The sequence below is a fragment of the Cryptomeria japonica genome, chromosome 10 (genome assembly GCF_030272615.1).
Source record: "Cryptomeria japonica chromosome 10, Sugi_1.0, whole genome shotgun sequence".
Lineage (NCBI taxonomy): Eukaryota > Viridiplantae > Streptophyta > Pinopsida > Cupressales > Cupressaceae > Cryptomeria > Cryptomeria japonica.
The window spans coordinates 596,421,234-596,448,924 of NC_081414.1; the positions used below are offsets into that span (position 1 = coordinate 596,421,234).

General features: G+C 32.5%; 1 protein-coding gene across 4 annotated transcripts; it reads right to left on the reverse strand.

Moving 5' to 3' along the window:
- Positions 1–40: 40 nt before the first annotated feature.
- On the reverse strand, positions 41–27,654 carry LOC131068199 (1-acyl-sn-glycerol-3-phosphate acyltransferase). 4 transcript variants are annotated; one of them, XM_058003376.2, is made up of 6 exons: positions 27,137–27,654; positions 26,443–26,997; positions 8,100–8,249; positions 1,166–1,264; positions 968–1,060; positions 41–860 (listed from the first exon to the last, which is right to left on the reverse strand). In XM_058003376.2, exons 2-6 carry the CDS (start codon positions 26,812–26,814, stop codon positions 615–617), a joined length of 960 nt encoding a protein of 319 aa, XP_057859359.1. In that variant the 5' UTR covers positions 26,815–26,997; positions 27,137–27,654; the 3' UTR covers positions 41–614. The 4 variants fall into 4 exon arrangements, with proteins under 4 accessions (XP_057859359.1, XP_057859361.1, XP_057859357.1 ...); XM_058003378.2 differs by lacking the exons at positions 26,443–26,997; positions 27,137–27,654 and adding exons at positions 12,259–13,101; positions 13,490–13,663; XM_058003374.2 differs by having other exon boundaries at positions 26,443–27,654.
- Positions 27,655–27,691: the final 37 nt, after the last annotated feature.

Consider the following 27,691-nt stretch of genomic DNA (forward strand, 5'->3'; position numbering starts at 1 on the left):
TGCGTTTGTCCTGTTACTAGAAAAAACAAAAGACATCAAATATTCCAAGCCAATTCTAGCTAGTCCCCTTGAAAAATGGGTGTACCAATTTTTCTACAATCCTCTGCATGATTCCTTAATCCATCCTTTGATTATGGGATTCACATTACAGATCATTTAAAATGCTTAGGCACAAAAGAATTGATAGCCTCGTTAACTCATCTTCATCTGAAAGTCTGGGAAGCCCAACCGTTGTCAGAGTTCCCAAAACTATCACTTTGCCTTGAGGTAAATTAATTATAGATAGTACAACCAAGAAACTAATCAACTTCTCAGTTCATAAAAATGAGAATTCTTTCCGATTGCTTTTAAATTATATGCTGAAGTGTTCTGAAACCTAATTAAGGCTTCGAGCATTGAATGCTTAGAAAAGTGTGGAAGTTAACGAATTTGATTTATCAAACTTGGTTGCAACTTTCTTGGCAGCCATTTTTTATAATGTAGGGTGGGTGTTAGCAGTATCTGAGGTTCTAGATTATCAATCTCTTTCCCTTTCCCAATGTTTCAGCCTTGCCCATTGTAGAAGTTTATGTGAATTCTATAGATCGTCAAGAGAAAGTAATTGCATCAAGATGCTATTCCTGGTCATTGCAAGGTTTCTGTGAATCTGGGAGATGCTCAACATAAAGTGAATGCAACATTTCCACATATTCATCAACTTTGTCTGTAGTCCAATCCTCTGTGCTTATTGGAGGCAAGTATGTGACGGTTAATGGTGCTGGTCGAACGTGCAAACTGTTCTTTTTCCATGCCAGATGGGTACCGGTAAGAACAATGGGAACTATGGGCCGCCTGGACTGAATGGCCATATGCACAAATCCCTGCATGTATGCAAGATTGTTAATTTTAAGCCAGATCAAGATGAGTCTTCCAGCTAGCAATAAGAGAAAACAATCAAAATAAACCGTGTAAAGCCATAGTCAAGCACCTTCTTGAATGGCAACAATCTTCCTGTTTTTGATCTTGTGCCCTCAGGAAAGATGACCAGAGACAGGTCCTTCTCCACTATAGTCCTTGCCGCCTATACAGTCACAGATTGTACTAAGGTTGATGCAGTTGAAAAAGAAAACCTTTATATAAGGAAACAATAACTGAAGTAAGCCTGACAAGGATGTAGTTGGAGTACCTTTTTCATGGACTCAATAGCTGCAGTTGGATTAGAACGATCGATGCGAAGATGATTTGCTAACACATACAACTGCCCAAACAAAGGATACCATATAATCTGGCCATAACAATGGCTCATCAGAATCAAAGAAGCAGGAAATAAGCATAAAAAATGTAGATGAAAATCAATGCTTTCCCGCTGTAACGTGGAATTCATGCCAGACACACAAGGTTGAAACTTAAATTTTCTGACAGAATATTACATGAGAATAGAGAAAACAGCCAATATTAGAGTTATTTATATCCTCATTGTCTTAGCTTTGTAAACAATACCTCTGGACAATATACATTTGACATATCAAATTTCCTGCAAAATAATGGCACTACAAAGATAATAATTTTAAGTTTTCAAAAGAATTTTTCAAGGTGCAAGATTTTTTATTACCAGTATTTCGAATATGGCCCCCTCTTCATAACCTTTCAACAAGATGGAAAATTGGTATTGCAGAACAGTGATAGAATTGAATAAAATGTTATCAACACAATAACCATGGCAATTCTTCAAGTTTTCAAAATACCAAAAATCGCCTTATTCTTTTATGCTTAGCCAACCTTTCTAGGAAGCTCATATATGGTTGGTGACTTGATGTCAATCCATTATGTCTGATTCTCTATTTAAGTCATTGGCACATTTGACATTTTTCGACTTCCGCCACCTCCATTTAGAATTGTTTGTAACTTGGTATAAAGATCTGCTTTGGCAATGAATCATATCTTCCCTAGGACACGTGGATTTTAATCATTGCCAAATGCCAAGTGCTCTGCTAATTCAGATCTACTGACTACTAACTGTTGGTGATGAAAAAACACCAGCAAATATCTATCTTACTAATCCTGAATGTTATTGATGAAAAATATCTTCTTGAATTCAGAATTAAACTTTTTGTGAATTTGAATTTTTATTTACAAATAAAATTGGGGCTTTTGGTAAGGAATTTTTCCCTTCAAAAATATATTGTATTGGCACAAGTGCATATATGCACTAGACATCGAGTAGAACTCATGACCAGAAATTGTGATTTTGAATTTTTGAGTATACTTTGAAAGACCTTCAGTAAAATGTAGAAATTCTATTGCAGTCACTGATTATTAATCTCCTATCTCATAAAAATTATTTAACTGCTGAAAATAAATTTACAGCTGAATATCGAAAAATAACACAACTGCAACTTCACTAAAAATACGGAAAGAAATAAGCAACACAAGGACACAATATTTTTGGACAATCGTCCCTGGAAAAACCCCTAAGGGAAAACCAGTTCTACAGATGGAAAATATATTAATCTTCAGCAATATAAGAATTACAAAAGAATTCCTTGCCTCTTACTGGCAGAACTCCGACAAACTCCTAATATCTCCTGCTGATATCCTCCACTGCTATATCAACGCTATCACTGCGCCTCTTGCTAACACTGCAAGACTATTTGCTATCACTGCAAATTCTTCTCAAAACTTCTTATTTTTCAAATGACCCATGACCCCTTTTTATACTACTCTATTGGAAAACCAACGGCCGAGATTAATTCAAACCAACGGCTGAGATTAAGACAACTCAATTAACCAATAACTAATTTTGGCTATGAGGTGTCACCTAAAAAGAGCCACTATTAAATAACAATTGTTATTATCCTAACAACACTTGTTTGACAAAAACAACCATTTTCTAATTCTAGGTCAGGACGAACAGCTGTCCAAAACTACCCATAACTAATGCTGTTATTTCTGGGTAAGGACGAACAGCTGTCCAAGCTACCCATAATTAACATAAAGAACTCACTTTTTAAGAATTTTCCACTATATTAGTGGAAGTCAGTCATGTAAGATCCATATAGGTACCAGACAGAGAAACTATAACTTAAATTCAAATAACATGTAAACTTGAATCTATGGCAAAAGAATAAGCTGACACCTTTGGTAAGGAATTCACGTTTTTAAAACTGAACTTTGTATCATACCAATAAGAGTAAGGCATGTAAGGGATATATATATATATATATGATTGTGAAATTAAAGGTCAAAACCAAATTCTTGTAATTTTGTGAATCCACATTAGAAGATTAAACTAAGGTCTTTGATGATAAAATCACTTTTTAAAGGATTTTCTACTGTATCAAATAGAGGAAAGCATGTAAGATGCATATAAGACACTACAGTGAAATTAAAACAAAGAACCAAATGCTTGTGAATTTAACTCTGCACGGAAAGACCAAACAAGGGCAATAAAGAATTCTATTTTTAAAGGCCTTATAAAATACCAGCAGAAGTACGGCCTGTGATGTGCATATAAGCGGCAGACCACAAGACTAGAACTCAAAATCAATTATTAATGAATTGCAATCTACACCAAAAGAACAAATAAAGGTCTTCAATAAGAAACTCACTTCTTAAAGATTTTATACCATACCAATAAGAACAAAACATGTAAAGTTCATATAGGCATTAGACAGCAAAATTATGATTCAAAAACAAAATTACAAATACTTATAAATCGAAGTGTACACTTTTATAAAGAACTCACTTTTAAAACTTTATAACATACTGATAAGAGTAAAACATTTAAATTTTGTGATGCTTCATATTGTCATTGAGCCATTTAGCAGGTCCGTCTAATAAATCTGAGTTATTGTCCACGTCCTTTTATAATTTATTAAAATTCTGTTTTATCTAAACATGTCTATCCAAATGTTATATTAGCATCTAAGGGTCAGATTGGTATTAGATCAGTTGTCTTCAGTACAGATCAAACATAATATCAAAAAACAGGAAAGTTTTCCAATCACGTGAACTTGAAATTTAAAATGCAACTTGTTATAGTAACAATTATTAGAAAGTTGCATCAATTTTAACACAATAAAATACTCCATTCAACATAGTTCATAGCAATGAAGCAATAGTCCCTAAATTCTGGAGCTAGTCGATTTATTTTCCAAAGAAAATCCCGATTCATGAAAAAATCGTTGACCAAGCGATTGACCCAATTTTCAAATATTTTTTTCATTTAAATCACGTTAAAATCATGTTAAAAACCCCCAAAAATGGCAAAAAAGTGAAAAAAAATCATTGTAAAAACTTGCAAAACCCTAAAAAAACACGTGAAATTACTGAATTGCTTAGAAATAGGGTTGGTCTGAGACAAAATCAGAGTCAATGTGGAATCAACATTGAAAAAGTTTGTGATTTTGTCCATTTTCAGGGGTTCATCATTCCCCAAACTTCACTTGTTCAAACCCACAAGCTCAACGACCCAACAAAGGTAGAAAGCCCACGAGCTAAATTGCCTAGTAGAGGTTTGAACCTTTGTTGCTACCTCACCAATGGAGTTTTTCTACCACAACACTAAATGTTCAAAGATATATTTAATATATGTAGATATATATATGATTTTCAATTTATAATTGATATAGTTAATTTTTTCTCAAACAAAGACATACAATTCATTATGTGAGCAATATATCTGAAGTGCTCCACGAAATAAATCTAGATGACAACAAACAAGCTTACATAGTTATGATAAAAGAGCCTCCAACACACAATCATTAAAATTTGTCTCTACCTAAAATAGTAGTTGCAAGCTAGGTATTGCCAAAACCAATGGCTTGCTAATCTTTTACTTCAGCTAAGCAAATGCCTTTTGTTGAATTCTACCCCATATAAAAGACTTACCAATTGCCATCAGGGAATATAAAGCATTGCAACTATGGAATATGATTTGATAAGCTTTCTCACTACCCCTAGAAAACTCCTTGCCTCAATCAGAATGGAAGTCTTGGATCACTTCAAAATGGCTTCCACTTTTACTAAATTCCTAACAATTGTTGCATCTTTGTCTGATAAATTTTGGTCTCAGCTACTTCATAGACTTAGCTAATCTTTGATCTCAGACTTAGACAGCTATTTGGTGTATTTGGTGACTGCCGTTTTAAAAAGTTAAAATGAATATTTGCCTATGTAATCAGCAATATGAATATAAACAACAAAAATCTATTTTCTACATTTCATGGGTTAAACTCCTTGTCTCAATCACAATGAAAGTCTTGGATCACTTCAAAATGGCTTCCACTTTTACTAAATTCCTAACAATAGTTGGATCTCTGTCTGATAAATTTTGATCTCAGCTACTTCATAGACTTAGCTAATACCCCTAGAAAACTCCTTACCTCAATCACAATGAACGTCTTGGATCACTTCAAAATGGCTTCCACTTTTACTAAATTCCTAACTATAGTTGGATCTCAATCTGATAAATTTTGATCTTAGCTACTTCATAGACTTAGCTAATCTTTGATCTCAGGCTTAGACAACTATTTGGTGTATTTGGTGACTGCCCTTTTAAAAAGTTAAATGAATATTTCCCTATGTAATCAACAACATGAATATAAACAACAAAATCTATTTTCTACAATTCATGGGTGAAACTCTATTTTATTTACTCTCTATATCTCTATGCTATGGAAATGCCCTTAAGTTTTGAAAAAGTAGTTTGTGTATTTTTCTATAAATTTTTACGATTTTTTAAAATCCAATTTCTTACCCATTTTTTTCAAAAAAAATCTTATTCTTTTGGTTTGCCGATTTTTTCCCCAAATGATTTTTGTTACTAGGATATAAAGCATTGCAATTGTGGAATATGATTTGATAAGCTTTCTAAAATAATGAATTAACCCTCCAAAACTCCTTGCCTCAATCACAATGATCTCAGTTACTTCATAGACTTAGTTAATATTTGATCCGACTTAGACAACTATTTGCTGTATTTGGTGACTTCCCTCTTAAAAAGTTAACTGATTATTTGCCTATATAATCAGTAATATGAATATAAAGTTCCAAGGAAGCAATAATCGTTTGGGGAATTAATCGGCAAAACAAAAGTATAAGATTTTTTCAAAAAATGGGGAAAAAATCGGATTTACAAAAAAACGTAAAAAATTGCAGAAAAAAAATCGAAAACTAAGTTTTTTATATATTTTAGGGCATTTCCATAGCATAGAGATATTGTAGGCAAATAAAATAGACACCTGAACACATGAATTGCAGGAAATTATGTTCTAATTGAAATTAAATTGTTTTCATATGTTGGGTTCTCTAAATCAAAAACTATGTTCTAATCAGCATTATGTCAGATGTGAGATGTTTTAATCAGAAATTATGTTTAATCAAAAATCTATGTCAGGTGATAGATTACCTACATTACCTGTTATTGTATTGTTTTTTTAAATCTGAAATTAACTGCATAAGAGAGGTTTTATATTCATTGTACAAGAGAGGTTTTATGTTGAGGCCATTGAAGGAGGAAGGGATTGTTGAAACTCCAGGTTATTGTCGAAATCCCGAACAAACTGGCAATTTTTCTCAAATTATGCTTCATAGGCATTTTGTCAAACAATTTGTATGCAACCTCTTCTATTGAATTTTCTAACCATAATTGTTATTCAAATATTCTCAATGGTTTGGGAATGTACTTGCATTACAAAGTCATCTTAATCATTCGTAACATTTAATTCATAATCCCAAACAATGACCATTCAACATATACATACATAACAATATTAGTTTCATACATACATAATACATACATATCAAACATACAGAAAATAAAACATACATGTGCAATAATGGCAAACTTCTTAAAATATATACATACATAACAATGGCAAACTCTTATTAGTTTCTTAATTTATACATAAAGAAGTTTAATATTAAAACTAAAACATATAATAAAACATATATCAGAACATATATCAATTTAAATCTTAATCTATCATTTACCATATATTAAGATAGCATTTACCATAACAATCAAACTGAAACATATATTAAAAATCTATGTTTTAACATATATTAATTTATATCTAATCAAAAAAAAAATATTAAAACATATATGTTTTATTCTTAATTTATACCTAATCTTAAAACATATATCATTTATCTTAATTTTATTAAAACATACATTAACAATGGCAAACATATTAGAGAGGTTTTAATATTAGGTTTCCCGCAAGTCTCCATTCTTAAAAATCCTCTCTTGTGCAGTCTCATATTAGTTTTAATATGCCGCAAACATATACATATATAACAATGGCAAACATACATAAAATTCATACATGTAGCAATTGTTTCCTGCAAGTCTCCATGGTCAAGGAATTTACAGTTTAGAATCTTTGGAACTAGTATAGGAAGAATCGTAAATACTAAATAGAAATAGTCGTCGGTAATGCTCTGTCGTGCAACCAAAAAAAACTTTCCAATTGCTTCCTTCCGGCTTCAACTTCGTCTATTTATTGATTTTTGCGGACATTCTAGAGTTTTCGAGGCGATTTTTTTTGGCAGGATTTCGCTCAGTGATTAATCGCGTTTTTTTGGCAATTTAAAATGGAAAAAATCGTTGAAAATCGGAAAAAAATCGATCAACGATTTTTTCCGATTTTTGGGGGGAATTGATCGGGAACAGTCCCGATTGCCGATTAATCATGAGTAATCGGGTTTTTTTCCCGATTATTGCTTCTATGATATAAACAACAAAAAATTATTTTCTACAATTCACGAGTTAAACTCTATTTTATTTGCTCTTTATATCTCTATGCTATGGAAATGGAGTTATTTAAAAAATTAGTTTTTCTCTTTTTCTACAATTTTTTATGTTTGTTTTTAAATCCGATTTTTTCCCAATTTTTTGCCGATTTTTTCTCCATTTTTTTAAAAGATCTTATACTTTTGATTTGCCAATTTTTCCCCTGAACGATTTTTGCTACTATGGTTCATAGAAATAAGTACATTTATAAAAGCTATTGTTTTTCAAGTATAGGCATATACATTGGCAATAAAAACTGTGACACTAACATTTAGTATCATTTAAAACAAAAGTTCAAAGTACACATGAAAAGAGCTTTTATTACCTCTTTCTTGGCAATCCCCACAGTACCTGTGGGCGTAAGCCACATGATAAGAAAGATATCAAGAGGCGATGCATGATTGCTCACATAAATGGCTTTCAAATTTGAGTACTCGGCACCTCTTATCTCAATGGAGTTCCCTAAAATCCACATCTGAAAACCAAAATATATCAGGATACAGTCTTTCGTTAATCACTCAACTAGTAAGGCTTATCAATAAGTCGAGAATTTCGAAGGACCTTGGAGAAAGATAAAAGACCAGATTGTTAAACCAGGCCAGAAACATATACACCGCCAGAGAAAAACAGTATGTAACTAAAGTGAAAAGAACACTAGTCACAGGAAACAACATAGAATAATGCATAAAAATATCTGCAAGTAGCCTATTATATGTTCTATCATATCTGGATATAGTCTAACTCAACCTGGATATGAAACTGCTGACATATGAATGAATTATTTACTTTTTTTTGTAAGGCAGTGCAATGGATCCTTAGCAATGAAATTGTGAAAGGACCTAGCAGTATAATTTAAAAATGTGGAATCCTCTATAAATAGTTTTAATGTTCTGTGTTAGTTCTATGCTAGACAAATAGCAGCAAATTAACGACAGTAGTTTTCTTTATTTGATCAGATAGGTTAATCAAAATCAGCAATCTACAAGATTTAAAAGAAACGACAAAGGCTACAAAAACGACACAAAAGATACAGATTACCTGCAAAAAGCCCATAGATTTGGAACAGAAGAATAACCCATTTTACCAGTAAGTACTTTGTGGATAGGAAAAGAGAGATGAAATAATGTAAAACTGCCACTCGCTAAGCAGAGATCCTGCTGCCATAACTGTAATATCTAACCTGCTGCCATAACTGTAATATCTAAGGGGAATAATACATGGCTACGGAAAGGTAGATAAATAGATACACAACATCTGCAAAATTTCTTTGAAAAATAGGTTATAATACCAACGAGTTTTAGCACTAAACATTCTACCCAAACAAAACAAAACAGCGAAAGATTACAGTAGCATTACTGGCTAATGCAGGTATCATGTTTTCAAGAGCTCAAAGGTATCCACAGTTTGTAGTTTATGGTTGTTAACTGTATTCTGTGTTATTAAGGATTAGGAATTAATTAAACCTCGTTATAAATAAAATTGTGCCGTATGTTCAAAAGGTGTATTCATAAGTGACATCCCTATCTTGATTTGAAAACCCTAAGCCTTTGAATGACTTTTATTGGTATATGTTTTTGTCTCAGCTGTCTGATTTTTTCTATTATTTTTTTTAAGACTATCCACTTCTTCTCTAGTTTTTGATGTTTGGAGTAAGTTTGAGCCATTTATATTGGTGAAACTTGTACCTGCCTCTTTGACCAAATGCCTATTCGCTGGAGATTCATATCAAATTCTGCTTGATTACTTCCTCTGATTTATAATACAAACAGTATTGTCACACTGAAATTTTGAATTGCACTTGGAACATTTCTGGTCCCTCAAATTAATCAAGAAATAATAGACTTCATCTATTGTGAAAAGAATACCACATAAACAGTTTCAGCTCTACCCTCCACATTTCTGGGCATATACAACAGAAAGATATCCAATGGGGAGCACGAAATGAATATGAACAGTGATTGAAGCTATATTTTTCATAACTGAGTAGAATTATTATTCTATATAAAGTAGTTAATACCTTTCTCAAAGCTAAGTTTTCATAATTAAAAGAAATACTTAATCTATATTATAGCCAAGTCAAAAATTATTTTATGCTTTCTTTAACTATTTCATTTTTAGAAATAAAATCTTTAACCTCATTAGATGGCCATAGATAGATCATAGATCCATACAGGTAGAACAATGTCTACATGCATAAAAACATACCCTTTTCAAGCTGGGAAAAGAATGTTCCATTCTTCTTATCTTTTTGGCCTACGAATGCCTTCTCTGTTCCAAAAACTCAACAATAGCTCAACAGTCAACAGTCAACAGTCAACATCAAATGAAACTAGTATATGTCAACAGTCAAATCTCTCCTTTTGGTACATGATATGTGCATGATAATAATTATTAATTTCAAATATTTTAAGAAACTACATATAAATTGAAGGCACCATAGAACTAAAATATCGTTATCAAACATTCAGATGTACAAAATAGTTGAAGCCCCTTGAATGAGTGTGTGTATATATATATAAGATTACAGTAAGCAGAACAGAAGCTTCATTGGAATGTTGTGTGTGACCAACATGATATAAATTGAAAGAATTACTATTTGGTTTGCGGCTTGGACATATAATTACAGAGGATTACCTTGTTGAGGATGATACAAGAAGTATGAGCGTGTTGAGCCATTTAGCATTGATTCAAGGAAATTTGTTTTCTAAAATGACAATTTAAAACTAATTTGAATAAAACCAACATTTACAGGGTGGTTCAAATACTTCATGGAGTTTCTTGCTTAATCAGATAATTAGATATAACATGATATGGAAGTATGAATCATAGTTACCAGAGTTGGTTGAAAACCTCCAAACAAAAAATATCCCTCCTAAAATGTAGGGAACAGCAGAGTCTGGGCTTCAGGGGGCAGTAAAAGAGCAAAAGCAAGACGTGTGCTAAATAAGTCAACAACACTTCGAACAAAAATTTCGTCTTACCTAGCCTCCAAGATACTGCAATACAAGTTAGATTATTGGATTAAAAAAGGAAAGATTAATTGCAGGTGAAAATTGAGCATCCATAGTGGACAGAAGTCACTTGAACTGGTTAAAATCAGCTATAAACATTAACACCTTGTGAAGGTGTGCAAAGTGATGATTCATCTCGGAACTATCGGTGCACTCTCTTAAAAGGGAATATGAATTTAAACACAAATTTAGCAACCTTTTACTATAAAAGAATTAAATAAATTTAGGAGAATATATAATCATATATTTAAGAGGACTTTTTTTTAGTAGATTTTTATTTATTAGATTTCTACACTTCATTGTGATTCATATCATTTGCTTTTGGATTCAACTGTATAGAACTTTTTTGCATCAACATTAACAATCACACTCCGTGATTTTTATTATTCTTGTAATTATTCAATCTTTTTAATCTTCTCTTTTAAAGTTAGAAACTATTAAAAAAGAGATTCAGATCGTTTCAGAATGTATATTTTAGAAAGCAAAATTTTGTTGAAGGTTTTACGAATAAGATAACAAATTTTGTGTTGGCTTGTAAAAGGATTTTATTATTAAGTTTTTTAAAATATATATATATATATATATTGACAAAGAATAAAATCATAGTTACCAAGAGACCCGTCTCCTACCTCTGAAGACCTGTACCGATACCAGAGACACGTCTCCGGTACCGGATACTTCTCTGAAAACTTCTTGATGCATAAGGTGCTTTTGGCTGCCGTCTCTTGCCATCGCCAAAGTCTCCTGACTAAAAATTGACGTCTCTTCCTAGAAAACTTAGGTCAAAATGCAGTAAAAAGGCAAAAAAGTTAAAGCAAACAAATAAGATAAGCTTGCAACAAAACAAAGTTGTAGGGAAATGACTAATAAGGAAACTATTTCATAGGAAGACAAAAATCCATGCAAAGTTATAGTGATTGGATCTATTGACAATGTAGAATTTTTGAGAGGACTGGTTTCTTATCATTGTAATAGTCTAAAGAGACATTGCCTTTACTATTTAGCCAACAATATTGAGTGTGCTCAACATCTATATTACCTTACTTTCACTAAATAATTTAGACTCGCTGTGGTATCAGCAATATAAGAAATTTTAATTTCAATTTTTGTTCAATTTTAAAGTTAATGTTAAACTTTACCACTGTTCTTGTTTTCAAAGTTCTCTGTCATGATATGTTTAAGAAATTATTAAATATTATTTATTAAAACAATTGACGTCTCCAAATACCCCCATCTCCTATTTTTAAAAATTAGTCGTACCAATATCGATACCAGTCTCCGGAATCTCCAAGTACCCCATCTCCTGATAACCTTGAATAAAATATTAAAATGTTTGATCTCAAAATTCCTATACTTAATCTAAAGAGTGTTTAAATACAATAAATAATTCAAAATCATTAAAAAATTTACTTCTTATAAATATCACTATATATTTTTTTATTTTTTTTTCAAACAAGGAAAAAAGAAATGTACCAGCATTCTTCCCGTCAAATTGATATGGATATAAGTTGTCTGAACCCCGCACAAGGCCAGGGCTACAGAAGCGCCATTATTACAGACCACATAAAACTGAGAATAGAGCCCAAAATATGTGAGAGATGTGCTAAATAGAGTGAATGTCTAAGTGAGATATTTCCATTTGACCTATAAGATGGAAAGCCTACAGGAGGCAACAGAAGCCACTCTGTTCACATACACATTTGGCTCGGCCTCCGAGTCAGCCAAATGCCAATGTGAACAAACATGTAGCGTCTCCATCTGATATGCGAAGTACAAATATTACACTTACACCTTTTAGCACATCTCTCACATTTTTTGGGCTGTATTTCAATTGGCGGCAGAGCTTCTCCAGTTTGTCAGTTCTCATGATCTGCTTGTTATCACTGGCCACCGTAACCACGAAACAGAACACAATTATCAGAAAAGACAAAGCCACAGCTCCCCAGCTATTATCCTTCAACATTCGAAGAGTCAAGAGGACGTTCTTGGGAACGAAGATTGTTTATTGATTTCCCCCTTCCCCTAGTCTTGAAAGATTAGCCGAATTCTTTTTCTATTTAAAGAATTCATTGGGAACATAATCAGCCGACAAATCTTGACAGCGATCCGCATGCTGAGCCAAACTGCAGGATCGATCATATCTTCTCTATCTCATCACACCCGATGTCGCTATTAATATAACTTAAAAAAGGGTACTCGATTCCTCCTGAACGGCATGCATTTTAAGGTGTGGGGAGAGAAGAGGCGCGCAAAAATTGATGGCAGATCCACTACTTTGAAAGAAATCAGAGCAGAGCCTCTGCTTAAAGATTCCACCTGAAAACAGTGGACAGACGGTTGTCTAGTTCAAGATAGTTATAGATCCATTGTTACCAAATGGCAAATACCTTCAAATACAGTAGAGGAGAACATTTCTGAAACCCAAGTCCAGAGCTATAGAAACTTGTAAACGGAGAAAGGAATTTTACGAACTCTAGCCTAGCCGGCCCTTTTAATCTTAAATAATTTCAATATTCTAGCATAAATAACTCAGATTATCCAGCAAATAAAACAGCCTAGAAATATTCCGTTCTTGGCTCAAAAAATTCGCCTAAACTACTCGGAAATTTTCAGAGCCTCGACAAATCGTTTGCACTGACGACTATAGAAAATGGGGTTAATAAAAATAAAATCAAAAAACAATTTACGTTTCGATCTTTCATACCGTAATTATAAATCTGCTTGATGCCTTTGCACCAAAACCTTGTTGAAATCATTAACATTCTTTCCACCATGTCTCGAAACCCTATGAGAACGCTTCTCCAGACAAAAATTGTTTAAATATTCAAAAACTTTCCCACGTATCGAGTGCTTTCCTGTCTCATTATCATTTCAAATGTCGCCGGAAGATTGTCATCTCTATTTCTATTTATATATGTGGTTGATCAAAAGGTCTTTCTAGGACTTTTGATGGTGGAACATGTTTTTTCTAATTTAAACATCTAATTCATTAAATTTCAAATTTCACCTAATGCACAATAGAAGTTCTATTGTCATACATATATAAATAAATATAAATTAAATATGATATTGATTTGAAATATTATATTTTTATAATTTATATTAATAATAAAAAATATATAATATGTTGTGAACAAATTTGACTCATTAAACAAAATAAATAATAAAAAAACCAATAAATTAATATCAAAATTAATTAATGTTTCGGGGCGGAGGTGAGAAAGTTTGTGATTGTGAACTTTCTGGACTTTGATGCTCTTCAAGAAACCTGACCTGCCATTACTAGGAATATTGAATTTCTGCTTAAGGCGACATGCATTCAAAATGGTTTCACGTCGGAATGGAGGGAAAAATATCTTCGAGATGAAGGGTTAGCGGGTGCAGAAGGATTTGGTATTCTAGAGAATGGAGATTTGGTTGATGGCAATGTCTGGGGGTTTGGGCTTGGCGAGGAGTGGTTCCCAAATGACTACTGACTCCCTAGGGAGAAGGCTGAATCGGCAGCTCACTCGACCTGTGGCTCTGAATGCCCAATAATCCTGGATGCAGCTCGTGCTCTTGTGGACGATGACTCTAAAGACTCCCATTGATTCCGGTTGTATCACCTTTTTCATGTTTCTTTGTTTTCTGGTTAATGTTTTTTGTTTGAAGGCCTCTGGTCGGTTCTGTTATCTACTTCCAGCGGTTGTCGACTGGTGTTTTGTACTTGCCCAGCCTCCATTGTTGGTTTCTTCTTGTATAAGGAATAGAGCTAGGGTAAGGGGTTTTATTCCTGGTTCTTTCCCCCTACCGCTCTCACTGAACCAGGCCTTGTATTCTCCTATTCTGATTAATACAAGGGTGTTGCCCCTCTGCAGCTATTTACTTATTAAAAATAATAATAATAATTAATTAATGTTTATTAATATTAATGAAGTCAAAAATAAATCTTATTATTATAATATAACTATCTCTAATTATATAATACATTATTATATTAGAACTACATAATTATCTATATAAATATGCATATGCATAATAATAGTATCTATAATGTAGATAATTATATACATTAGTATTATGGTTATGGATTCATTATTTACCAGTTTACAAATTAATTATTAAATTTTCTTTAAAAATTATAATATATAATAATATAGTTATAAATATTCATTTAGATATTAGAGATATATATTAACAATTCATTAATAATTTACTTTTTATTTTTATTTGAATTTTTAATCAATTTATTAGTTTAGATAATTTGAAACAGGAATATGTTTTCTTTATTATCATTTGAATTGATATATAATAATTGTTATGATATATTCAAAAGTAAAAATTTATTTTTTAAATAATATAGAAAGAAATTATTTCAACGTTTTAATCTTTCATAATTATTTGTAGAGTCGATTTTTTCCATTTTTCTAACATAACATGCACATTCTCTTTCAAAACTACTTAATAATGAAAGCGTGTATCACATAACCAACACATTGGTTGTGAAATTTAAAGACAAGAGTTAACTTTCACAATTGAAAGGAAGGTATCTAAAACTACCAATGTGGAACAACTTCTCACATATATATATATATATATATATATATATATATATACACACAACAATTTCAATAGAGATAATCAGCATGCAAACTTCGTATAATAGCTTGCAACAACACACAACACATATAAGAACACACAACATTGTAGATACTCTAAAAAACCCTTTTGGAAAAAAAAAAAAAAAATCAATAACGAAGGAACATTCAATATGTTATTTGTTAACAAAAAAATTATGCTTATGGTACAAGAGTATCACTCCTTAATCTCAAACATCAATTATGTTTGGTGAAAATTCAATCACATAACCCCCAAAAAAATACAAGTGTCATACATCTATAGACTACAAACATCAATTATATAGAGCAAGACCAAACTATGTGGTTTTGCAATATCATGCTCCAATATTCTATGGGATAAATATGGACCAAAAATTCAACACTCCCTCCATGATGGTCAACATGCTAAAAATAAGATGTAACTCTCATGAGATAAAGTCCATCATAACCTTGCATCAACTTGGATGATAACTTTGGATTTATCATCTCACCTAAAATATTTTATATGATGATTCATTTGCATGTCATAAGTTGGTGAAATCCATAGTCCACTATGTAGTTTTTTATATTTATTTTACCTACACATTATTAAGCATACTTAGGTTATATGAGACATGGCTTATGTGAGGACGTGTGGCGTAATCCATTGATTACATGTGTCATTCTCACTCACAAATGGGCGATTGAGTCTCATACCCTCTTTTGGCCTTTTATGCCACCTCTCATAACCATTGTTTTGTCTCCTTCTGAGTAGGTTATGCCACATGTTTGGTATTTTCCAAGTAGGTAAAACTCCCACCTAATTTGGCCATTTGGGAGTTATTACTCCTCTTGGAATTATATGCCCACATTTTGCTATATAATCAGCACTCACCTTGCCCTTATCAGTTAATTCAGATAAATTCATATCAACTCAGTCAGTACAAGGGAGTGTTGATTCATATTGTATCATTGTGAGTGTGATAATATCATTATTTTGTTATTGCACCATATTCCAACATTTCATCCTCTTTGTTGCTCTCGTGTAGAAGGTTGATCTTGGTTTTGCAAGTGATCATGGGAGATTGAGTCCATCAGTGACTCTTGCAAACTCCATCTTGCGTGTCTTTATGCAAGTTATAAAATATTCCTACATCAAATGATGCCATAGAAACTATTATACATCTTATATGACAAATGGATATTTTTACACATATCATAATACATCACACATGGCATGGAGCATCACCTCAAATAAGACATGCTTTTTCCATGAGGGAACATTAAAATAAATTTAATAAATAATTATAACATTAGGATTTCCAAGGTGTATGACACTTAATATCAACATTATTACACTTATTGTATACCTTTTAAGAGCAAAAGAGAAAACCAACAATCTATGAACTATCCATTCATGAATGAAAGGCTCATAGATTCATTAAATTTTCTACTCTTTCTAACTTTGTCAAAGACTGCGCAAAATCCATCAAGGTATCTATCATCTTGACCACAACCCTATCATCCTTATCATGTCATTAACGAAGTAATCATATGCTTTATCCACATATGAAAGAAAAGATTCATATCCAACTTGATGACACACCAACAATCGCATAGAATAACCATTGTATCATACCTCAACCTAGTGTCTAAACATAATCCTCAACTTGCTAAACTGCATCAATTTAAAAGGACTAGGAGTTGTTTAGGATTTATAAGGCAAAGTCATTGTTTGATCAACTTCACAACCTCTACATATGTAAGAATAGCTACTACATAACCTCTATCATCAGAAGAACAACCACAATCTATTGCTTACAAATCTAGTGAAACATACTATCAAATATGGTAAACACATGCCCACAAACTGTAATTATTTTAACACCCTCATATCCTACCCAATCTACATTTATAATTCCTTGTGAACCAATTTCTTTCTACAAAACTTCACTGTTGTTGTTTAGTTCCAACATGTCATGAAAGTTTGGTAATGCAAATTAATTTCTAATATGCTAAAGAATTCTAACCTACCATTGAAGTTCTGACATGTTGACCATACTCAACCTATTGCCAAAGTTCTAACAAAATAGATACTTTGGTGATATAAAATGTAGGCGAATACGATTTAATAAAATAGGTTCTTTGGTGATTTTACCTACCACAATATTCGATACATTATTATATCATTTTCGCCTAAATTTTATGTTATTATAGAAATCTAAATCAACTTGTCACTAATATATCATAAGTATTAGTTACTTTAGGGCCATATCACTAATATTTAGTTGTAATCATTAATTTAAAATAATCTAATGACCCTCATTGTATTGTATGAGGAAAAATGTACCTATAATTTTTAATGCTCATGAAGGCTAAAATTGCTTTTAGATTGTTGATCAACCAAAGAAAATCAATGGTCTACAAGAAATTTTAGGCCCCATGAGAATTAAAAAATTTTGGTAAATTTAATTTCATAGAATATAATGAGGGCTATTAGATAAATGTTTCAAATTAATGGTAGTAACTAAATATAATAGAGTCTAGCCCTAAAACCCGTCAATGATTTCCATGTTTGGGCCTCTACTTTTCTATAAGCATTTTATTTAGTTTTAATGGAGGGATTCACCATGGTAATTAATATTTTTTCCTAATAATTTCAAAGATTCGCCAATACTTTTACAAAAAAATTGTGAGGTAAAAGAATTTGCTGATAAAACTAATATTTTTTCTAGAAAAGGAAATATTCACCAATAGAAATTAATATTTTCTTTCCAAAGAAATGAAGTATTTGCCAATATATTTTACATCTTTTTTTAGGGGAGTCTCTTAAAGTTATCCCTGGATAATATAATATTCATCTTTAAGTCAATCATATTTGCCTTGAATCTGCATTATAATTGGCCTAGAATATGGTAATACATACTTGTACACCTAGTTCGAAGATGAGAATCTATTATAAAGTCATATAATATGAAGAAAGGATGAAAACCATATAGTCACATTTATTAATTCTTAGAAACTTGTATTAAGACAAGAAAAATGAGATCAAATGTCATGTCTATAAATTAAAATTTAATATTAATCCCCTAAAACCAATTACCTCAGGAGATTTCCTACCTTGAGCAATAAATGTGTTGAATGTTTCCCTAAATCATATGGAGACAAGTTGTCACCTTTAAAATACTCAAGCATGTGCATGATATATTAGAATTGGGTTTCATACCATCGATCAGGCACATAAGAGTAGGATGACACTAGATGTGGCCCCACAATAAATTCTATTTTGAATGTAACATTCACTCCTTTACACTAATCAATGGCTAAGATTGATCTCTAGATGACTAGTGGCCATTACACAAATGTAGACAACTTAGATGTACACACCTTGTTTCACCATTTTGAATGGAAAGTTGGCATGTTGCATATGTTTTTGTCAACATACATATTATCTTATCATCATTATTTTTTTATTCATACATGTTTCCATTGATCATATTATCAAAGATGGTATTACTTAACCCAATATTACCATTGGTTCATTCCACACTCTTAGTTGATGAAGACCTTTACTTCACTAGTTTGGAATATTAAACATATAAAATAAACACCTAGCGTAACACACACACCCTTGAACATGACACCATAAGCCCCATAGACCAAAATAACTATCCACCATATGCCATGTGTCTATCACTTATCTCTCCTAAGCTCCACATGTGAATAATTATAAACAAAGAAAATAAGTTCATCCAAGGGACACATACATGTAATTGAACTTGAAATAACTACTCAAATTCATTTTATAGGGGAATTTGGGTCCATAAAATGTCTAGATTTGGAAGCGCTAAGGTTTTGGATGGGATGCATAGGCTAACAAATTTTATCATAAAATACTCAGGATCTAGACCTTAGACTTCAGACATGTCAACCATGGACCTAAAAACACAAAATGGTCGTGATATATTTGAGAATTCAATTTTCAGAAGAATGAGATCCACCTAACATAACTCTTCTAATCATGGAATTTAATACCTAGTATTGTAGAGTTGAAACATCGATTTTAGACTTGAAAATCATGTAAAACTAGACATAATAAGATTTGGGTCCACTAAAAAATAATACAAGTGAACATCAAATGTGAAGAGACTTATATATCTCATTTTATAAAATGTTTAGGTCTACCCTTGTGAACCCAATAAAATTCAACAATATTTCAAACTTGAAACTTCCACTCAAGTGCAATATATAGGCTAACTCAATTCCACCATATATTTGGATTTGAGAATAGAAAATCACAAGACACAAACCACCCTATACAATCTAATGTAAAGTAGGCTTTGGTCCACATATGAAGGATTACGAATGTACCTAACTTGACATTCTTGCTAACTTGCATCCCATGTAATGAAGCTTGAGTCCAAAGGTAAATAGCACAATAATCAAACCAAAGCCTAAGGAAGATCATGGCATAAAATAGCATATGGGTAAGAAGAATATATAAGATACCAATGCTTGACATGATTTAATATGTAACAAAATCTCTTAACCTTGGGGTCAAATTAAGGAAAATCATGAGACAAACATGAGCTATAAGGATACATGCATGACATGAAGAACAAATAGGGATAGGACTTGGACATAATATAATAATCCATGTGACCACAAATACTCAATTACAATGAGGCCCATTATATTGACAAAGAAATAAGTTCAAGTGGCTAGGAAAATCACACAAGCTAGTGATGAAAATGTGCATACTATTGACTTAATAGGACCAATATGGGAAACATGGACTAAATTCTAACCAAATAACCACCCCTAACCACATAATGAAACCTAATATAACATCGATTTGATTGGTTATAATTGTAGATTTAAACAAAGCTCAAGGAAAACACGAAGGCCTAATTTTGCATAATTTAGAGCACACACAACACCAAACAACCTATAAAAATTACTTATTTAACCATAGTTAAGATAAATAGTGCATTCCCATGTGACTTAAGGGATATAAGAAAGAACCCAATATAAGCACATTCCAATGGTATAGAACCACAATGTGAAATGTCTACAAAACTACCATATGTCCATGAATAAAATCCCATCTAGCTAGGAAATAGATCCAAGTCACCGTATAACCAGCTTCAAATTTTGTATCTTGAGCTTCCATATTAGCTTAAAGTGTCACATAATTTGTCTATCTCCATCCTTGATATACCTATTATCTTTAACCTAAAGTAATATCACTTGCATAGAGCTCCCTTTCACACTTGTCCTGATATATCAAAAAATCACTATCTTTGTATAGATAAAACAAGCTACAATTGAACTGCTACTAAATGAAAATAAGCTTAGGTAAAACTATCACCCTAGAACAACTTCCTACTCAACCTAAAATGCTTAATATGATATAGATCTAACAATTTTAATAAGACAAATATATGCACAAGCTTCTAAAATTTAATAAGAAACAACATACAATAAACAAAAGAACATATAACATGGAAAATGTCCTTTGTGAAAACCTTTCATGAAAATAACTAACAACAATGGAGCACTCAAATTATCCTTAGTAAAAATGATACTATTATTATAATATAATCTTAGGGTATCACACCTTAGTTCCAATCACTAAATGTGTCTAGGGAAAATCTAACAACATAACCCCCTACAAATTACAACTGCCATGCATCTCTATCATGAGAATCTAGTATACAGAGAAAGTCTAAACCAAATATTTTACAAGTGGTTTTAGATTCTATGGGCCAATTATGGAACATAAATATAGAACCCAAATCCCAACACCCATCCATGATGGACAACTTGCTAAAAATGGGACATAACTTATGTGTTGAATAAAATATCTAGCATAACATCCCTCCAAACTTAGGTGCACCACTTTGGACTTTCTATCTCACATAAAAGATGCTCTATGATGCATTATAAGTTTATCAAAAGTCATAGTTCACTATGTAATACCCCTCTTAAATGCTCTTGAACATGTTATAATGTCATAGATACTCTTGTACCGCTTACATGACATTATATATTCCTAAATATATCATAATACACCAAACATGTGGCATGGATTACCACCTCAAGTGGGATGCCCTTTTTCAACGAGAGCAAACTAAATAATACAAATTAATAAAGAAATCAAACATTAAGATTTGTAAGGTTTATAACACTTGATCTTGAGAACAATTTGATATTAAAAATTGTGTTGCTTGCTTACTTAAAAACTCGTCCTTGAATGTGTTTTTAAATAACTACCAAATTTATTTCAAGTCATTTTTTGATGTATAGATCATATAAAATCTTTTGTAAAAGACAACAATTCCTTGAAATAAAAAATTCAAACAACTAGAAAATTTGCTTAGAATTTCATATTTATAAAAATAATAATTGACTAATAAGAGAGCTCAAATTATAGTTTGAATTAATATGAAAAATAATAAAGACAAAAAACAAAAACAAAACACCAAAAAGCATTAAAAGAAATTCTTCTCAAGAAACCATAAGAAGCTCTTTTTAAAGCTCCACCAAAGAAAAAAAATTAAGATTAATAAATAGAAACAAAATCTTTAGAAATGAATTGCAAAAAAATTCAAATTCAAATTTGAACTAGAAAAAAAATAAAAATCCTAGCACTCAAAAAAAATGTGTACAAATGAACTTCAAATTCTAACTTGACGCAATTTGAAGACCAAAGAAAAGCTAAAAAGGCATTAAATAAATTCTTCTCAAGAAACCACAAAAAGTTTCCTTTTAGAGCTCCAAAAAAATGTCCAAGTCAAGGAAAAAAAGAAAAACATGTTCTAAAGACCTATGTAGAAGAAGGCATCATTCGTTTAGAAGAAAAAAGACTCATTTTAAGCCAAAAATGATTGATTGTTTTGGAAGATTGATAGTCTATCCAAATGAGACTTCAAAAAAAGACTCGATTCAATCATTGATGAAGTTGAAGAATTGAATACTCAACATCAATACAAGAGGAGGCTTTTAGAAGAGCACCTCTTTAACCCAAGGTTTGAAGCCTAATATTCCATTATTGAATATAAAAGAGAAGTTAATGTCTATCATAGAATCTCAATGACACATTTCAAACATAATTGGATGATTTCAACTCCATTTACTGGTGCTTATGATATAGAGGAAAGAAAATCAAGAATGGTGCTTATACACTACGAGGAAAAGAAAATAAACAATCTTGATGCTACAACAAGAAGCTCAAAATCTTTCCAAGAGTGAGTAGCATAAGCTTAGCATAACCATTTTATACATTGTGGAATAAGTGAATCTTCAACTTAATCTTAGGTTATGGTCTTGCATCGAGGCTTCACTATCTAGGCAATATTATATCACGCACATTCATATTGGGGGGTTTAGTATCCCAAATAATGAGCTCAATATATTGCCTATCTAGTGAAAATAGAGGTTTTTTTAATTTGAGCTACGGAAAAATGCAATATTTGGTGAAAATAGGGGGGTTTTAATTCGAGCAGTTTATTGGGAGGGGGTGACAAAAAATGTTTTTAGGGCAATATTTTTTGAAAATAGGGGGATTCTTTAGTATGCCATGAACACACGTGCTATAACCCAGGTTCACTAAGTGAACCCCCTATGTGGTCTTGTGGAGGGTGGCTACCTAAAAAATTTCAACTGATGTTGCTAAGAATTTTAGGAACCATTGATAATTAGGTGGTCATATAGATTTCATAGCTATTGGTTCCATGGAATTTTTGGCAAATAGCCAATGGTACAAAAATTTAGTTGAGAATTTCATATGCCTTCTAAGGACACCATGTGAAAATACAACTTTTAAGTTGGTAAGGTAAATTTTTAGTCCAATTGTGACACGAATTACCAAAAATTTAAGAACTAAAAATCAAAAACTTATATTTTCCAAGATAAGATTACAAATTATCTTGTGCCAGTTTTTTCTTTTTTGCAAAAGACCTCATTCTACAAAAATAAATCGTAAAATTCCATATAAAACCATCTATAAAACAATGAAGGTTTGAAATCTATGCTTAATGTATAGAAGGGATGTCATCTAATTGACCTACTTTTTGAAATGCATAAAAATTAATTTTATAATATTGATTCTTAATTTTTTTCAAGTTATAAACGTCTAACCAAATTTTACCAAGTATAAATATTATGTAAAAATATAATTTTTATCAACCTTGTGGAGACCTTCGTACACTTTTTTTATTGTAGAAATTTTGAACTTACTCTTATTTAGATACCTGCTACTACAATGACTGTCATTAACCTAATCGTGCTTGACTACCCTCCTAAACTTAATAAGGTAGCATTTTATCAATCGCTTTCTTGAATGGGACTTTCCTATGTAAAATTAAATACACGGGTTTTCACGATCAATATCAAAGTCACAAACAAACGAAATATGGAGGTGACCTCTTTTGTGTATTTAGTGTTTGAAAGACTTAAAGCTGAAAACAGCAGATTACATCAGAACAGAAAATCAGAATTCATAAAGATGCCTATCAAGAGCAAGTAGAGACAAAACGCATCTTAGCAGCAATAAAGGGAGCAATAATGCCCATTCCATAATAATGACTTGATAGAGGAGCCACAAAACACAATACAGCCAAGATAACGTGAGAAGAAATTACAACAGTGAGTACAGATAAAACTCATAAACCATAGGCCACGCAATCTCCATCCATAGAGAATTGATTGTTGCTGTTCTATATGAAACAAACGCGACGCATTATGAAAGTTGAACTAAATCACTCTCATTGGTCTTGAGCCCAGCATGAAACACGTGAATATAAGACCACTTATCCTAATAACGCGAGATATATATATATGGGTGGTAACAGGGCTATATGACTGAGGTTTAACGGGAGGAGGAGCAGAGTAGTAATGTCTAGAGAAAAGAACCAAAACAAAAAGGGTGAAGTGACAGGAGAAATACGGTAAATCCTGCTACTAAGGCTTTTCTTTTTGTCGTTTTCCATTAATATGTTTTATTTAACTCTATGAAATTGACTGGAGAAGATGACATTTTTAAGAGTGATATGGTTAAACCAGGTGATCATATGATTGATAGGTACGTAGATAGTGATCTTTTAATGTTCAGAGGTTCTATGGGATAGTCAATCTTGTTAGTTGGGTCTTCTGCATTTAATTTTTTTTCATTTAAAAAAATGATAAATATCCCTGTCTTCTCAACAGTCTCTTTGTTGAAACTGTGACAAGAAACAGCTGTCATTATATTAGCATGTTTATTTCTGATATTCTTGAAGGTCTCATATTCTATAATAAAATGTTTTTCAAATTCCAATATTCTATTGTTTAAAAAATTACCCTTTCTTCACATGTGTTTTTTCTGTCTTTTCCACCTCACCATTTCACACCAAAATGAAACAACAAAAACCTAGACTTTCCATGGGCTATCACTGAAGTGTATTTTTTAATGATTCATAGGACCGTATACATCTGTTTTTATCTTATGGGTGTCATGATTTAGATCAATCATAGTGGTGAGATAATATTTTATGGGTACATGGCCGCATGTTTGAAGGCCCCACACTGTGATACACAGCTAGCGTCCTCAGTACTCTAACTGATCCAGAGCTTTACTGCCAAACAATTTTTTAACTTGAATACTCGCCTCTCCTTTTGGGTTGAGTCGTTTTTTTGTTTTTTAAACTGTCATGGATCACAGTGATTTTCCAATCAATTTGGATGTCAGCCGAGTGATTCATAATGGTGCAATTAACTATTGAGTTCATTTTTTAACCTAAGAACCTATATGATTAAACTCAATTGCATCTCGGACTTCAAAGCTCATTGCTGAGTGATGTTTAATGTCTCTTTTCTTTTTGGATTTCCTTACTGCAGAGTGATTTTGATACATCCTTTCTTTTTGTATTTTTTTCAGATTGCTGGCTGATGTTGAATATCTAGGGGGTATATTTTTTCAATTGATTATATTAGGGAAGGACATAAAAAAGGGTTTTGTGGTAAGGGTTGCAATGCAGATTGCATAAGGTAATGGATGGTAGGGAACCCATTTCAGCCCTTGGATGGAAGGGAACCCATTTCAGCCCTGGGGTGGATTTCGGTCACAAACTCCCACCAGAAGCATTGATGAAAATACATGAAAATTTAAGTGCCTTCATGCTATTTCTGGGTTCACATGGATGCTGTTGTATGAAACTCGTTGAAGATCAAGAGAATTCAATTACAACTAGTCTATAAGACAATCCTGAGAATTTAACAACCGTAAGGGTTGGATACAGGAGATGTAGATTGGTGGTATTATTTTCTGTTGCATTTTGTGTTATGTTTTTTGGCATGCCCAACTGTTGTCAATGGGGTAACAAACCCTGGAGACAGTATTTAATTTTGTGTATTGTTATTGATTTCGTTGTGGCATAGACAGTTTGCAGAATTTATCTTTGGAGTACAATAATCTCGATGCCACGGAAGGATGGGAGTTCACCTGGTAAATTTGCCGCGGTCCCATGTTAATCTTGTTGGGCCTATACCAGACCTTTTTGGGAAAATGGTTCAAGAATTGGCCTAAAATAAACTTTCAGGAGCTATTCCCTTGAAGTTTTATGGATCTGGACTAGAGATTCCCTAATTGAATAACCAAGCAGCACCCTATCTCTCTTGGTTCAATAGTTTTGTTGGGCACGATACAGTCTCTGACACATTTATTGTTACATGAGAATAACTTCAGTTTCACTCTCAAACTGCATATATTTGACAGATATCAGGCTTAAATAGAATGGTTTGGTTGGGTCAATCCTCTCCCAGCTCAAGGATTTGCGACTCTCAATTGTTACAGTTGATGATAACAAGCTTAAGAGACCGATTTCTGACTTCAAATTCCTGCTGGTGGTTTTAGTGGAAGGACATTTGGGTGAAAAAAAGGGGAAATTAAAGAACAGTTCACCATCAATCATTTTCAAATTAAAAGCTGTTGCTGTATCAGAAGTCAGTTTTCAGAGAAACATAAACTTGTCTTGCAATTATAATTATCAGGGAAAACATAGATCAATCGAGAAGAAAAATGTGGGGTAAAGAGATGTACCAGCATTCTTCCAGTAACGTGGCCATAGATATTTCCTTGTCTGATTCGCGCATAAGGCCATGGCAGCAGAACCATCATTATTACAGCCCACACAAAAGTAGTAGCCATCATCGCCACAAAACAAACAACAATCTTCACAACTGATAAAGCTACTGATACCCAACCGTTATCTTCAACATATACAGAATTTTGTGAACAACATTTACTTTTTGATTTGTCCATTTCACTCAAAAAATCAGCTAGCTTTTCTTTGTATGGCCATAATTTCTTGGAAAAATTATTAGACAACAAATCTTGACAGGCATCCGCATGCCGAATCATATTGAAGGATTGGCTGTAACCCCTGTGTCTCATGACTCCAGAATTGGCCATTACTTCACACTAGGCTCTGACAGAAAGAAATTGAATCACAAAATAAAAACTCGATTCCTCCTTATTCCTTAACGCCTTGCAATTTAAGGCCCGGAAGAAGGCTTCACAATTGAAAGTCGCACCAGCAAAGATAAAATTATTAACACTGTAAGCCGGATGTTGATATGCTAGGCTATCCTTGCTCTGCAAATTCACACTCTGTAATCAACTACAGCTTAAAGAAGATTTCAATTTTCCGCCATTATTTCTTCAAAGATTACTTTTACAAAGGAAAAAAACACTTTAAAATACCCTCTTCTCAATCAAATTCCTCATTAAATACCGTATGAATCTGCATCCAGCGAGAAGCCTATCAGACCAGGAATATCTCGGCTTTCTTGTGAAGCATTAGGCTCACAAACAAAATAAATATTATTTCTTCTCAGGAATTGTTCCAGGTCAATTCACAGCAAAGCTTTACGAGAACATTTTTCTTTAAATTAAGAAAAAAAAATCCTTTTCATGGAAGTCCTTTACAACACTTTTCGAGCTAAAAACGTTGTAGACATTGCAGAAGATTCAGGAACTTTCCGACAAAACTTTAAAACCCCAAATATTTAAGCTCAACTAACTCACTCCCTGCAGCCCATATTTTTTGACTAAACAATTCCTTTCAATGCCGTGGTCAATTCGAATTTGGCCAGACAACAGCGGTTCGATTCCCCTCATAATTTTTTCTTTAGAAGGAAGAACACGCAAATTTCTCCTTTATTGGCCTGGTTAAACCCCAAGCTGTACGCTTTACCAAATTAGCTGTCTTACCGTGGAACATAATAAGAATAATGCCCGCTCCAGAGTCTCATCATCTGTTTGGTTTTTTATTTCGTAAGTGAGACAC

What these genes read in the sequence shown, in the direction of transcription:
- LOC131068199 (XM_058003376.2), bottom strand. Translation starts at nt 26,814, where the DNA reads ATGGCCAATTCTGGAGTCATGAGACACAGGGGTTACAGCCAATCCTTC. An exon ending in TGGGGATTGCCAAGAAAGAG is followed by an intron (nt 1,265 to 8,099) that starts GTAATAAAAGCT and finishes TGTTATGGCCAG; the next exon opens with ATTATATGGTATCCTTTGTT. An exon ending in CTATTGAGTCCATGAAAAAG is followed by an intron (nt 1,061 to 1,165) that starts GTACTCCAACTA and finishes GTGACTGTATAG; the next exon opens with GCGGCAAGGACTATAGTGGA.